Source organism: Marmota marmota, unplaced genomic scaffold (assembly GCF_001458135.2).
Source record: "Marmota marmota marmota unplaced genomic scaffold, marMar, whole genome shotgun sequence".
NCBI classification, from domain to species: Eukaryota; Metazoa; Chordata; class Mammalia; order Rodentia; family Sciuridae; genus Marmota; species Marmota marmota.
This window is the reverse complement of record NW_026000140.1, coordinates 3324947-3338088: the sequence shown is the minus strand read 5'-3', so window position 1 is coordinate 3338088 and position 13142 is coordinate 3324947. Positions and strand designations below refer to the sequence as shown.

General features: G+C 37.1%; 1 protein-coding gene across 2 annotated transcripts in view; it reads right to left on the bottom strand.

The window, feature by feature from the left end:
- LOC107158776 (albumin-like) overlaps window positions 1–13142 on the bottom strand; it is a 34287-nt gene that overhangs the window by 9792 nt on the left and 11353 nt on the right. The window contains exons 11-15 of one of the 2 annotated variants that reach the window (XM_015505263.2): window positions 11957–12095; window positions 11138–11361; window positions 9666–9798; window positions 8995–9063; window positions 7692–7845 (exon numbers count right to left, since the gene is read on the bottom strand). In XM_015505263.2, the coding sequence (XP_015360749.1) occupies window positions 9022–9063; window positions 9666–9798; window positions 11138–11361; window positions 11957–12095 (538 nt within the window). In that variant the 3' untranslated portion in view covers window positions 7692–7845; window positions 8995–9021. Of the gene's footprint in view, window positions 1–7691; window positions 7846–8994; window positions 9064–9665; window positions 9799–11137; window positions 11362–11956; window positions 12096–13142 lie in introns of those variants that run through there. The other variant, XM_048785780.1, reaches the window with a different exon arrangement.

The following is a 13142-nucleotide window of genomic DNA, read 5'->3' as shown; positions in this document are numbered from 1 at the left end:
ACAGCAGAGTTAGGCACTGGATGGGCTCACTTTCTGGGTAGAAAATGGCCTCCAGTTACAGGAAGCGTATGAGTTTATATAGGTTACGTTGGGAGGTGACTTAGCCCTTGAAGACTGCAACCAACAGGATGTGGACAAATGTTGCAAACATTTGGAACTTGTTTTTACTGGGTCCTGTTTTTACAGGGCAATGGAGGGTTCAGAGCTCAGCACAGCGTTCAGTGCTTATTAGCTTTGTCCTCCAGGGATCACTGTGTTATCACAGGGACAGGATCAATGTTTAGTTTCACTATCATTGGGAGAGAATTTACTTTGGAAAGAATCAATACTTGTCCTCTTCCCAGGGACTGCCATTTTAGGATTGATATGAACTCCTTCCTGGGAAGGAGTTCCCAGGAAAAGGATTGTCCTGTCACTGGGAAAGGATTTACTGGAGAAGGATCAATGTTTTGCCTTCTCCCTCCCCCCTCCTCCCAGGTCACAGATTCTCTTGGGGGTTATCATGTTGGGCTGTCAATTTCATATCCCTCAGGAAATACAAACATTATTGCATACATTTTTCTCTCTTCCTGGACACATAAATAGAGAGGACACATAACTTTATATAAAATTGACCAATATTTTATGCTATTGTGAAACCAATCTTAGAGGCTTTTTAAACATGGTGAAGTATAAATTTTAAGAATGAAAGGAAATGGACTTAGAGAGATGTAGTTTAAAACTTTATGAATCACAAAATTGTTTGATAGCAGAACTACATCTTTGGACAAATATTTATACTTCTTTCTGTATAAAACTCTTGCCTTTCTGGATCTGTCCAGAAATGAATATTATCATTATTCTGTGTATCAAAGAATGTTTGGTTAACATTTTTATTCTTAAGTAAGGCACTATTTGCTGACTATTAGTTAATAACTACTTAATGTCTATATTACTAGTTCATTGATATAACTAGCTAACTACTAGTCAATAACTAGAATATTTCAAAGAGTGTTTTCAGTGCTGGGATTTGAACTCAGGGCCTGACTCATGTACTCTACCACTAAACTGCATCCACAGACTTTTTTAAATTTTATTTTCAGACATGGTCTTACTAAATTGCCCAGCCTAGCCTCTAACTTTCAATCCTCCTGCCTTAACCTCCCAAGTAGCTGCGATTACAGGTATATACCACCATATCAGCAATTCTTAATGGATACTGTCAATCCATTTATTTCAGGTTCTCCCTGAAATTCTCAATCTACTTACCCCTTTATCCAGGCATTCATGAGGGATTTCAGACTGGATACACTTCTCAAATAGCTCCTGCTATCCTTTAGCAACTCTCAGAGTTACTGGGACAGCAAGCTCAGGATGTCTTCTTGAATATTCATGAACAAAACTAAAATCTGTGGGGAAAAATATCATAAATCCTTGGAACTAAGATAAAATGAAGCCATTGCTTCCCTAATCACTTCTGTGTTATAGTGTCCATGGAAGTTTAAAACCAGATAAATAATAAAAACTGAACATCAAATATGATCTGACCACTTGAATGACAATATTATGAATATAAACCATGTCCCTAAAGTTGTCCTGTAAGGTAGCATTTCATTTTCTTTCTTAGCTCACTTTGTAGTTTCAATTGTGGAGTTTTATGTTCATTAGTTGTGTCTACATTAACATTGCTTTAGGCAGTAAAGAGACAACCCTTTTAAGATAAAATGTCTGCAGAAAAAAAGCAAACAAAAAATAGATCATCTATCTCAGGTAGTGATACATTGATAAAGGGAAAGAGAGGAAAGGAGGTAACTCCTACAAGTTGAGAGGACACTAATTTAGCAAGGGGTCAAGAACAGCTCCTCTGGGCAGCTGATATCAGAACAGAAACCTGGGTTAAGGAAGCCATGCAAGCGCCTGAGAGAGAACCATTTATGCTGCTAAAATCCCTTTCAACTGAAGAACTGCTTCCATTAAGCAAACAATTAGCTTTAGAGAGGTGTAGATAGATGTGTAAATTTAAAGATAACTCTTGAATTTACTAACTGTACTCCCAGATTATGGAAATTGGTCGCATTAAGCTCTTACACCAATAAAATGTCAAAATGTGTCTCCTTATTCTGATCTTGGTTCTAATTTGTATAACTTTATTAGCAGTTCAAACAATGTATGATTGTCTAATTTTAATGTAACAGAATGCAATATCTTCAGGGAATATTAGAAAGAAAATTGCGCCATTATTTTCATTACTGCATCAGAATCAGACTCTTAAATTTGGAAGAACCTTGAAGATCATTAAGTATAATGTCCTAAGAGTTGCACATATGCCCCCTATAATAGTGTCTACAGACATATACAAAAAGGGAGAATGTATTAACCTGAATGCCTACTTCCCTAAAGGCAAATGGAATGAGAACTAGGTCTGTGAATTCTATTACAACAAATTACTCTACTGCAGATGTCTCTAAATATGTCTTGATTTTCTTAAAATATATAACATGTATTCAACAAATAGCAAATAAACCTTCTATCTAGCATTATATATGGAGTTATATTTTGGGGAAAATTTGTTTAAATGTGCATAACCAAAAAAGCACATTCTTAATCATAAGTCCTTCATATTACAAAACTATCCATATCTTATTTGTCCGTTCAATGGTGGCCTTTAGATGAATAACATATTATGATGACAGTAATTCTCACTCCAGAGAAATTGATATTAAATAAAATACACTTCATAAGCAAGCCAGTTAATAATAGATGGTGAAAACCTCATTCTTGTAAGACAGATGCCTTTCCCTTTTGTCTAATTATCTGCTTACATCTCTTGTGACCAGAATATTCTAGCCAAACATCCTCACATATGAGTTTGAAAGCCATCACTCTCCACTTCAACCACACAAAGCTGTCAGCCACATAATGATCTCTTGTGTGAACACACATTTGCAGAACATGTTACTTTGCTAAGAAGATCTTTCTTTCCCCTGAAGAAACTTAGTTGAAATCTCCATCTCCTAAAAATTTGTTCAGAGTTGGAGACAGACCTTCAGGTTTGTCTTCATTTTCTGCGTGGATTATCCAATGACCTAATTCAAGTGTGGGCAATTTACAGCATTCTGCTATTTTGCTTGACAGAGCATCTTGTGGAGAACAAATGTATGATATAATTTTTTCCTCGTAACTGGAAAAACCAAATATAAGTCTTAATGTTTTATTCTGTAAGTAGGACCTCAGAGCCAGTTCTAGGGTGGAAAGGAGGAAGGAAGGACAGAAGGGAGGGAGGGAGAAAGGGAAAGAAGTCAGGAGGGAGGAAACTACAAAGGACAAATTTTCCACTCCATCTTTACCAAGAAGGAATAAGGGAAAAAATTAAAAAGTCCTGGAGAGAAGAAAGAGGAAAGCTAAGAGCAGAAGAAGGAAGGGAAGGAGTGGGGAAGGAGGAAGAAAGAAGACACTTTTCTTGTCTCCCATCCTAAAAAGTATTTTCCTCACTCCTTTCCAGATACCCATTTGTTCAATTCTTTTTCCCATAGTTGTCAGCTAACCACTATTATCTTATTTCAAAACAAAAGGGAAATGTGCTACTAAAACCAATAGCACCTAATAGTATTCAGATTCACCTCTCACAACAGTTGCAGCTGGCGTCATGGAAAGCAAACTTACCACTCTGTTATCAGAACAATCTGCAGTGACCCACAAATTCCGCCAGAGGGCAGTGCAGTCCAGTGGCCAGAAAGAGGGGGAGCTCTCAGATAGACCCCTGTCATGAGACTGAAAATTCCAGGCATTCTCAGCAGGGTCAACTAGAATCCATTATTCAGCTTTTAAAATGTAACTTACATATCATATGGAAATTAATTTTGCCATTTTAAAGGAAAAGAGTCTTTATGAGTTCCAATTTTTGAAAATTATTTCCTTAAAATAACCTTAAAATCAACAAATTTAGGGCTGTGGATGTAGCTCAGTGGTAGAACATTTACCTAGTGTGTGTGTGTGTGGCCCTCCATTTGATTCCTAGCATATGGAAGGGGGGGAAAAAAGCTAAATTAAGAAAATCAACAAAATTGCCACTTAAAAATCGAAAAAGCTGACTTCAAAGAAAAATGAAATAGTTCTTGTCGTGTTCCTAATCTGTGTGTGAACTCCTCTAGATGAGAAAGGCAGTGAGGTGGCAAAGTTTCCAGTTCATCCTCCCCAGCTGCTGACTCCAGGACTCTGTTGTGCTCAAGGACTGTCACTTTGAAGCCTTCCTGCACCCTGCTGCTTGCAGACTTCCAAGACTAGCTGCCATGGGAGTGAGCTGAAATAAGCATTTTACTCTGCATGATCAGCCCTCTAGAATCCAGGATCCAGCCTGGTTTTCAGGTCATTTGAGCCTCTGAGAACAGTGATTTAAGCCTCCTCTGAGAGAAGAGTGTGTCACATAGGACCAGAGAGGAAGAAAATTGGGAGTAGACAGGTCTCTTGTACAATATCTAGGATGCCTAGAGTTGATCCAAACAGCCACACTCCTTTGATCACCGCTGAGATGGCATATACAAAGAATCTGGTGCCAGGATTTGAGTTTTGTTAATTCTCCTAGAGCCCTTTATTCACACCTCTCTTAGGCGCAGCTAGCTTGATTAAACTCAGGGGCACTAGAGCACTGAGCTGTATCTCCAGTCCTATTTTGCATTTTATTTAGAGACAGGGTCTCACTAAGGTGCTTAGTATGTTGCTTTTGCTGAGGCTGGCTTTGAACTCCTGACTCCTGACTCCACCTCCCAAGCTGCTGGGATTGCTTGTATTCTTTTTGTTGTATTCAGTCATTCAACATACTATAATAGAATGCCTTCCATGTTTCAGGCATTGTCCTATAAAGAGAACAGCAAACAAAAGACAGTCAATGTCCTTTGTGGTCCAGATAGCCACACTGCTTTGATCACCACTGACTATGGCATACATAAGGAATCTGTTGGTAGAGGTTTGGGTTTTGTTTAATTCTTCTAGAGCTCTTTATTCACACCTCTCTTAGGCATGACTAGCTTTTAGCCTTGGGAGCAATTCCTCTTGTTCTTTTAGTTGCATTCAGTGATGCAACAAACTGTAATAGAATGCCTTCCACATACCAAGAATTGTTCTATAAAGAGAACAGTAAACAAAAAACAGTCCCTGACTTCAAGGAAGTCACTCTCTTATCTCTTCTATCAGACTAAAAATTCCTGAAGGTCAACTTATGCCTTCCTAACAAGTGTCCCTCACTGTGGCTAGCCCCAAGGAAGTACTCAATATGTATCCATATTGAAGAAATATGAAGAAATAAATAGAATGAAAAACAAATACATTAAAAGTAAAGAGCTTGCCTCTCAAGATCTCATATGGAGTTCTCCTGAGAGGTTATATCTTCTTTAAACATAAGAAATGGATGGGTTCTGGTCTCACAAAAGTGAGAAGTGAAAGCCAGGGTTAGAAAAGATAGTTTAAGCTTTATTAGCAACAAGTGGATAAGTTACTTGGTCACCTAATTACCATACCCTGTGACCAGCTCAAGCCAGACAGCCTCCTCTCTTTAAGAATCAGACCAAAAAAAAAAAAAAAAGAAAGAAAGAAAGAAAAGAAGGAAAGAAAGAGGAGCAGAGATATATCTTTTTGGAACAAGACTCGTCACCTCATCCTACAGACATTCCTAACACATTTCCTGTGCAACACTTCTCATGTATGTGGGCCACGTCCAAGACCAGCTTCTGAATTTCAGTAAAAATCATTCTAGGAAACTTTGGACTTGGTTTAGTAACAGTTCTAGGGGGAGAAGAAATGATTTAAAGATCAATTTGGGGTAACTATCAGAATGATGTAGCATTCAGAGAGTATCAGCACAGTTAAAACTCAGAGGTAGAAAAGAAATATGTTGATGTTTCAAAAGAAAAGGAAGCATATTTAATGTCTTGTCAAATCCTGCTCAGTCTTTCAAGGCAGTAGCTCTGTACATGACAACCTGGCCCCAAAACCATTTGAAATAATTTACCTTTTTTTAAAAGCTTTCTTGGAAACTGAGATGAATTTTATGTTTTTGCTACTCATCCCTGATGTCAAGCATTGGGGATCATTGCACTGAGTGGATGAAATATTAAAAATATTAAATTGTCCAGAGACCCCAGACTTCATTCTCCCTTGGGCTCTCTCCTGCTTTAGGAATGATTGCAATGATTTTTTTGGACTGAGGCCAAAGTAGGAGTTGCATAAGAATGGGGGAATGGGATGGTGGGAGTGTAGAACATAAGGGGAAGAGAAGGGACTTTTTTTTTCAACTTGAGCAAGGATTAGACTTAAAATGAAACTACGAAGCACTATTAATTAAGAACAAGTTGTGAAATAGTATACACAATGAAGTATATGGAAAATGACAATCCTCAGGACAGGGAAATGACAACACCCCAAAACTGTCTGACCCAGAGGAAGAGGGAGGAGGAAGGCAATGACTAATCCTCTCCCACTAAATCCTTTCCCAGTAACAATAAGCCCTGAGGGAGAAAATCAAACTTTCATCCCTTCCAGGGTTCATCCCAAGCATCACCACCAGAATCAAACATCCATCCCTTCCCAACAACAATGGGTCCTGAAGCGAGGAGAGAGATGCTGAAACTCTGGGTCCTGGACTTTTACCCTTTCCTGTTGCTAATGACCCCGAAAAGGAGAAAAGCAAGTAGTAAAGCTCTGGGAAACAAGGAATTCCAGAGAATTAAGTAGTGACACCAACTTCTGAGATTATTCCAATGACCATGAGTTTGGGGCTTTTTACAACTTCTTTCCTGACTGTCCAATACATGCTACTTCTTTCTCCAATAATTAAACCACCCTCGTTGTAAACTATAAAACTCAAACCTCTTCTGTAACTGGTGGCCATTTTTCTATGCAGAAAATGAACCCCTCCAGTGCCTCACTGATTGATCCACTAGGGAATAAAGGAAGGTTTGATGACCCCTTTGAGGGCTGCTTCCATCCCTGTGATTTGTGTTTTCATAATGGTGCTAAAATTGTGTTGGTTATTGTTGCTTACACACAGTATGAAACCAAGTCTATAAAAATAAAAAAAAAAATTCAAACAACTAATATGATTATAAATGACTAAGTATGTAAGCTCCTAGATGAAAGTATGGTATAAGTAATTACCTCCAGGAACAGGGAAAAGAGGCCCAGTATTGGGTATAACATCTCAACTTCTTTACAAGAAATTGTAAAGACTCTTGTACTTTATCAGTTCAGTACAGTTAATCACTCCTATTCATGCCTTCCTCCAGATCACCCAACCCCTTCTTCCAATAATGCTTCTCCAAATTTCTTACACATTTCATGTATTGTCATCCTAAACTGTCTCAAATTTCTCCAAGAATGACTTTCTTTTTAAATTTAATTAGCCACCTTTAAAGTTATCTCCATCTTTTTTGTCCCTCACTAGTTCTCAGAGAGTCCCAGTAGTGAGGAGGAGCCAGACTGTAAATGCCCTATCCCTGCCACAGGTGTTATTTTTTCATAATGTTAAAAGGCTATTTTTGAATGTTTATAACCCATAACTCGGATGAGAATTAACATTTCTTTTCATGAAGTAGCCTCTAAGGAACTAGAAGGCCTCTGCTGAAGTGGGGTGAGAGACAGAAAATTGAAACTTTCACAGATCCACAAATTTTTCAGGATGGAAACACACTTTTGGAAAATAACAGTCCTGGACCACAATATTCGATTCTTTTCATTTTTTATTAATTTCAACATAGAGCAAAGAGGTCAAACGTTTGAAAAAAGTTGTGTTTCTTAGAGTGTTGATTTTACACCAACAGAAAAGACAAACAGATGGATAAAGATTTAGTCTCTTTCTCTTCTTCTCTGGTCAGGCTGAAAAACAAAAGGAGAAAAATAGAAGAGCTGTTTGTAAAAGGTCATATATTTTTCCAATCTGCTACAACTAATGCTAAATTGCTTCGATTGTCTTTCTACAATTTCCACCAGCAGAAACAATTTAAACCTTCCAAAGCTTAGCTGGGTTTCCCTTCTGCTGGACAAGGGCACAGGACACACCAACATGTTGTGAAGTCCCCTCTTCTTCAATGGTTCCGCCAGACTCAAGTCAGAGGCCTCTATCACCACTCCTCAGGGCTATCTAGCACCTACTCTTACCTAAGTCATACCTAAACAAAAAATACCTGCTCAAATTTGGAACCATAGGAAGAAATTTATTCCACTTAGGACTGAAACACATCACATTTGGGAATGACCAAATTTTGGGAGATACAAATTTGCTATTCTTTGGATGCACAAGTAAGTATTATTATATGGTTAAACAACCTGGTTTTACCAATACTTTTTTTTCAGTGCTGTTCTATTTTTTAAATACTGCTGCAAAATATTACACACAGAGAAAAAAAGTAAAACATGTTTATGCTTAGATATATATGTTTTAAAGTGGGTGTTTTGTCATAAGAAGAGAAATTCTATTAAACTTAATATGTTGACATATTGGAAATTTAGTAGCACATTATTCATTCTATAGCACAAGTTCATACAGAATACATCCCTCATTGAATTATATTTAGGTTGAACCGTGTGAATCCACTGATATTCATTGATATTTTTGATCTGCAAAAATGTTCTTTCATATGGTTCTAACACCTAGAGTCTCTGCTGGTGAGGCATCACTAGGATGACTGTGTACACAGTCACATATGTCAGAAGAGGACAACGGTTAACTCAACACTTTCTGGAATTTTGACTCCACCTCTTACTATCTTGGTTGTCCCTTAGATAGATAAATTATGTAACCTATCCTTTTATCTATGTGTCCATTTATTCATCTACAAAATGGGAATAACAAGAATACCCAACTCAGACATTGTTTTGATAATTATATAAGTTAATATATATAAAGAGCTAAGAGTATTGATTGGTGTTTGTCTATATGGCTCTTAACAAATGTTTAGTCATCTTTGCTTTTTTAATAATAATGATTATAATTACTTTTTTTAATAACATAAAGCATATAGTTACCTGAGATGCTTGCGATTGTGATGTTTTTTATGCTAAGGCAGCTTGAGTTGCAGCAACAAATTTGGGGCCCTGAATACAAAGAAATGTCAGATGTTGGGAAAATATTAGCATTAGCATAGAATACAAAAAATAGCAGGTTATACAAAAAAAATAGGTGATATACAGTGATTGTACCTGCATCACCCCCTTTAATTCACATTAAACTACCAGGATCTCTATAGGGAAGTTCACCAACAATCACCCTCCCCAAGAAAATAAAAATATATATCTATTGTCAGGGTATAGGGGTGACTATTAAATGATTTAGATATTTAAATGTCCATTCCCACCTGAACTAACTTATAAAATTCAGTCAAATGAGAAGATAGCAATTTGGGGGAAAATGTTTAAATTAATGCTTTGCTTTACTGACCAAAACATTTTAGGCCTTATAAATATGTCTATCTATTCATACCAATTACAAATTTGGAACAGAAGAGAAAATTTAATAGTATGCCACAGTGCAGCAGGAGATAAAACCAAGAACAACTAAACTCATTTTGTAAGACAATTGTTCATAGAATAAGATCTTTGCTCCATGCATCTTTCAAAACCTAAATCCCTAACCTCTGACCTGACCAAATGCACAAAAATGAAAGTTGGAAATATTAAAATGAAAGCAGCTCCAGCACCTCCTCGGAGAAGCAGGCCTCCTTGTCGTCAGCCTTGCAGCACTTTTCTAGAAAAGCTACAAAATCCCCCATCACAGTTTTCAGTTGATCCATTGTTGCTGTGGGCTTGTGTTTCACCAGCTCAGCAAGTGCTCTGCATTTGAACAGAAAATGAAAGACACAGCAAGAAAAACTTAAGAATATAAGAAATATGAAGAATATAAGATTGGCACTTAACATTATAAACCTTGCAGGGCACTGTGGCCCACACCTGTAATCCCAGCAGCTCAGGAGGTTGAGGCAGGAGGATCACAAAATTAAAGCCAGCCTCACCAACTTGTGGGAGGCACTTACCAATTCAGCGAGACCATGTCTCTAAATAAAACATAAAATAGAGCTGGGGATGTGGCTCAGTGGCTAAGCACCCCTGGTTCAATCCTCAGTACCAAAACAAACAAAAGATTATAAATCTTGGAGCCAGGCAGTTTGGGGCTTGAGGCCAGGCATGCCACTCTAATTTTAAATCCACTTCATAGGGCTGGTGGGAGAATCAAATAAGATAATCAGTGCAAATCACTCAGTGTTTTAGAATTTCAGCAGATCTCCAGAAAGTGTATGTTGTGGCATTTGGATATGGTTCAGATTTTATAAGCTATGCCACATTGACTTTTATAGATATTGAAGGGTTTAAAATAACATCTAAATTTTTAAGACATTAAACATCATTGAAAAATCTTCTTCTCTAAGAATCTTTAAAGTTCATCTTTGAAATTTTCCCTATTCAAAGTTAATTATGGGGAGATTATACGGGTTAAGATTTCAAGCAAGTGGGAGGTGGTGTTTCCCTTTCATTGACATCTGAAAAGACAACAGAAGACACAGAGTGTGTTATGTGGGAATAATAAGTTTTGAAATATTATTTATAAGTATGGATTATGATTACAGGCCACCAGAGATGACAGCAATTTTCTGATACTAAAGTTCATGCTATGGTCAGCTTTTGTAATAGCATTGAGAAGTTAAGCCTCAAAACTCACATTTCTAGATGTTGACTGTTCAGTTGCCATTCTCAAAAGTCACATCACAGGCTTTTCTCTCACCTATGGGGTCACTCTAGAACAAACTTAAAGTACCATTCATTCCTAGAAATAAATTCCCCTATGATTTCTACAACTAATTTGCCTCTGGATACAAATTCATCAGTTAAATGTTCAGCCTTTTCTCATGGACCTGGCCTATGATCTTATTCTACTGGGGTGTTCATCCACAATATCACTATGAATAGTTTGCAGATAAGAGTCTAATAATATAGTTTTTGCCCCCTAAGGGAAAAAAGCCATTCATTTTATTCTTGACAATTTATCAACTTAAAAAGGCCAATACTTAAGTACATTACTCTAAGAAGTATAATCAGTACATGAGACAGTTTGCTCCTTTCAATCAATATTCTCTTCATCAAGACTACAAACATGTGATAATGAAATACTGCTCACGTTTGTTTCTTGATTTGTTGCTCAGTCTCTGGAAGTGTGCATATATCTGCATGGAAGGTGAATGTGTCAGCATGGAATTCTTTGGGAACATATGTGTCATCAACTGATAGAGCAGAAAAGCATGCCCGCTTGTTCACAAAGGACTCAGAGCAGCATTTGGTGATTCTCTCACTCACTGGATTCTTCTCATGCATCACACACACTGTGTTCAGGATTGCAGTCAGCTGAAGAACAGGGAGGAGAGCAGAAATTCAAAAGAGGCAAAATTGAAATTGTCCACGAACACTCCTTTTCCCACGCACCCAAAGTTGTGACATATTAAACTAGTAACAATAAATCCAAAGTTGACTGAGGCAACAAATGACTATCTTTGAAACTAAGCATAAGGGACTCTTTAACATGACTCTTTTACAAGTAAGTCTAGATGTCTCAATATTCTTAATACTTGAGAAAATAATTCATGAAAATAATTGGAGGTGATATATCCTGACACATGTGTTAGAATAGGAAAGAAGTAGTCTTATACTGGTTCATGAAACAGAGACACCTAAAAGTAAAAATTTAGGAAATGCCAAAACACTGAAAACTCGTGGATCCTTTTAAAAAACAAGTTATAACTTTCATATTTTAACTAAATTCTAAGTTTTATAGTCGGGATATAGGTGATCAAGTTCTAACTGCTACTACCATGCACATACACAGATAAACCCCTGTTAGTCATGTACACACGTTAGTCCACTCCTGCCTCTAAAAGTTACTTTTGTCAATTTCATAAGATGAGAATTCAGTATTAAAATTATTATATTTTAAAACACTCACATAGTCTTCAACACAGGGCAGTCTGTGTGATTCAGAAAGCTTACAGCACTTGGTGCCCACTCTTCCTAAGTTTCTTGATGCCTCCACAAGAGTTGGAGTTGACACCTGGGGTGCTTTCTGAGTGTAACGGATTAGAAGTCTGTATGAAAAATAAAAAATAAAAAAAAGGGCCATGTGTGTTTAGCCAACCAAGAAACTGTCTTTTTCTAATATAGTAGATCAAGCAGAGGAAAATCCATCCAAAATTAACTAATATGTCCTAAATAGCCATATAGCCATTCATCAAATTATGTTTGTCTATGTCAAGCACAGTGGTACAGGCCTCTAATCCCAGCTGCTCAGGAAGCTCAGGCAAGAAGATTACTTCAGTAATTTAGTGAGGGCCTAAGCAACTTAGCAAGACTCTATCTAAAAAAAAAAAAAAAAAAAAATTAAAGTAGTAGGGTTGTAACTCAGTGGTAAAACTCCTGTGTTCATCCCCAGTACCGGCCAACAAAAAATATCTTCATATTCAGGGTGATGGCTGAGTGTGTCAGATTTGTCCTGACCAATCATTAAACATGGCTTTGAATACCACCTGTACCACATAATAATGTTAGGACGTTTATCTACCTTATTATAATCCAGTGACCATAATATACTTAATAATCATTGCATTATTAATATAATTAATAATCATTGCATCTTTGTTTCATTAAATTCTATTGAGAATGTATATAAATCAGGACTATGATAAATTTAAAATATGTGGGTGAAAAATGGGAGGAAATATCCCTGCCTCAATAGGAATGATGCAAGGATTAAACTGAAAGTGACATTGACAAGGCAATGAACCAGGCATGTTATCCAGCATGTAAGAATCACTTATAAAGAATCCCAATCGCCATGTAAAGTCAACGTATGACTGTAATCTACTCAATGGAAGAATCTATATATTATTCACTATTGTTAGCCCTGAGCTATGTATATAAAAGAGTGCTAACTATGTATATAAACTACACAATAAATTCCTACCATGTGTCCCTTCTTCTTTCTTGACTTTTCCTCCATACATAAATGGGGACTTTACTTCAGCATGCATTTTTATCTCTATCTCTTCTAGGGAGGGAAATCCCACAGGAAAACAAGGTCATGACAATCGAAGTCTAATGTATCTTCTGAACATCCACTCTTCCCACCAATAGAC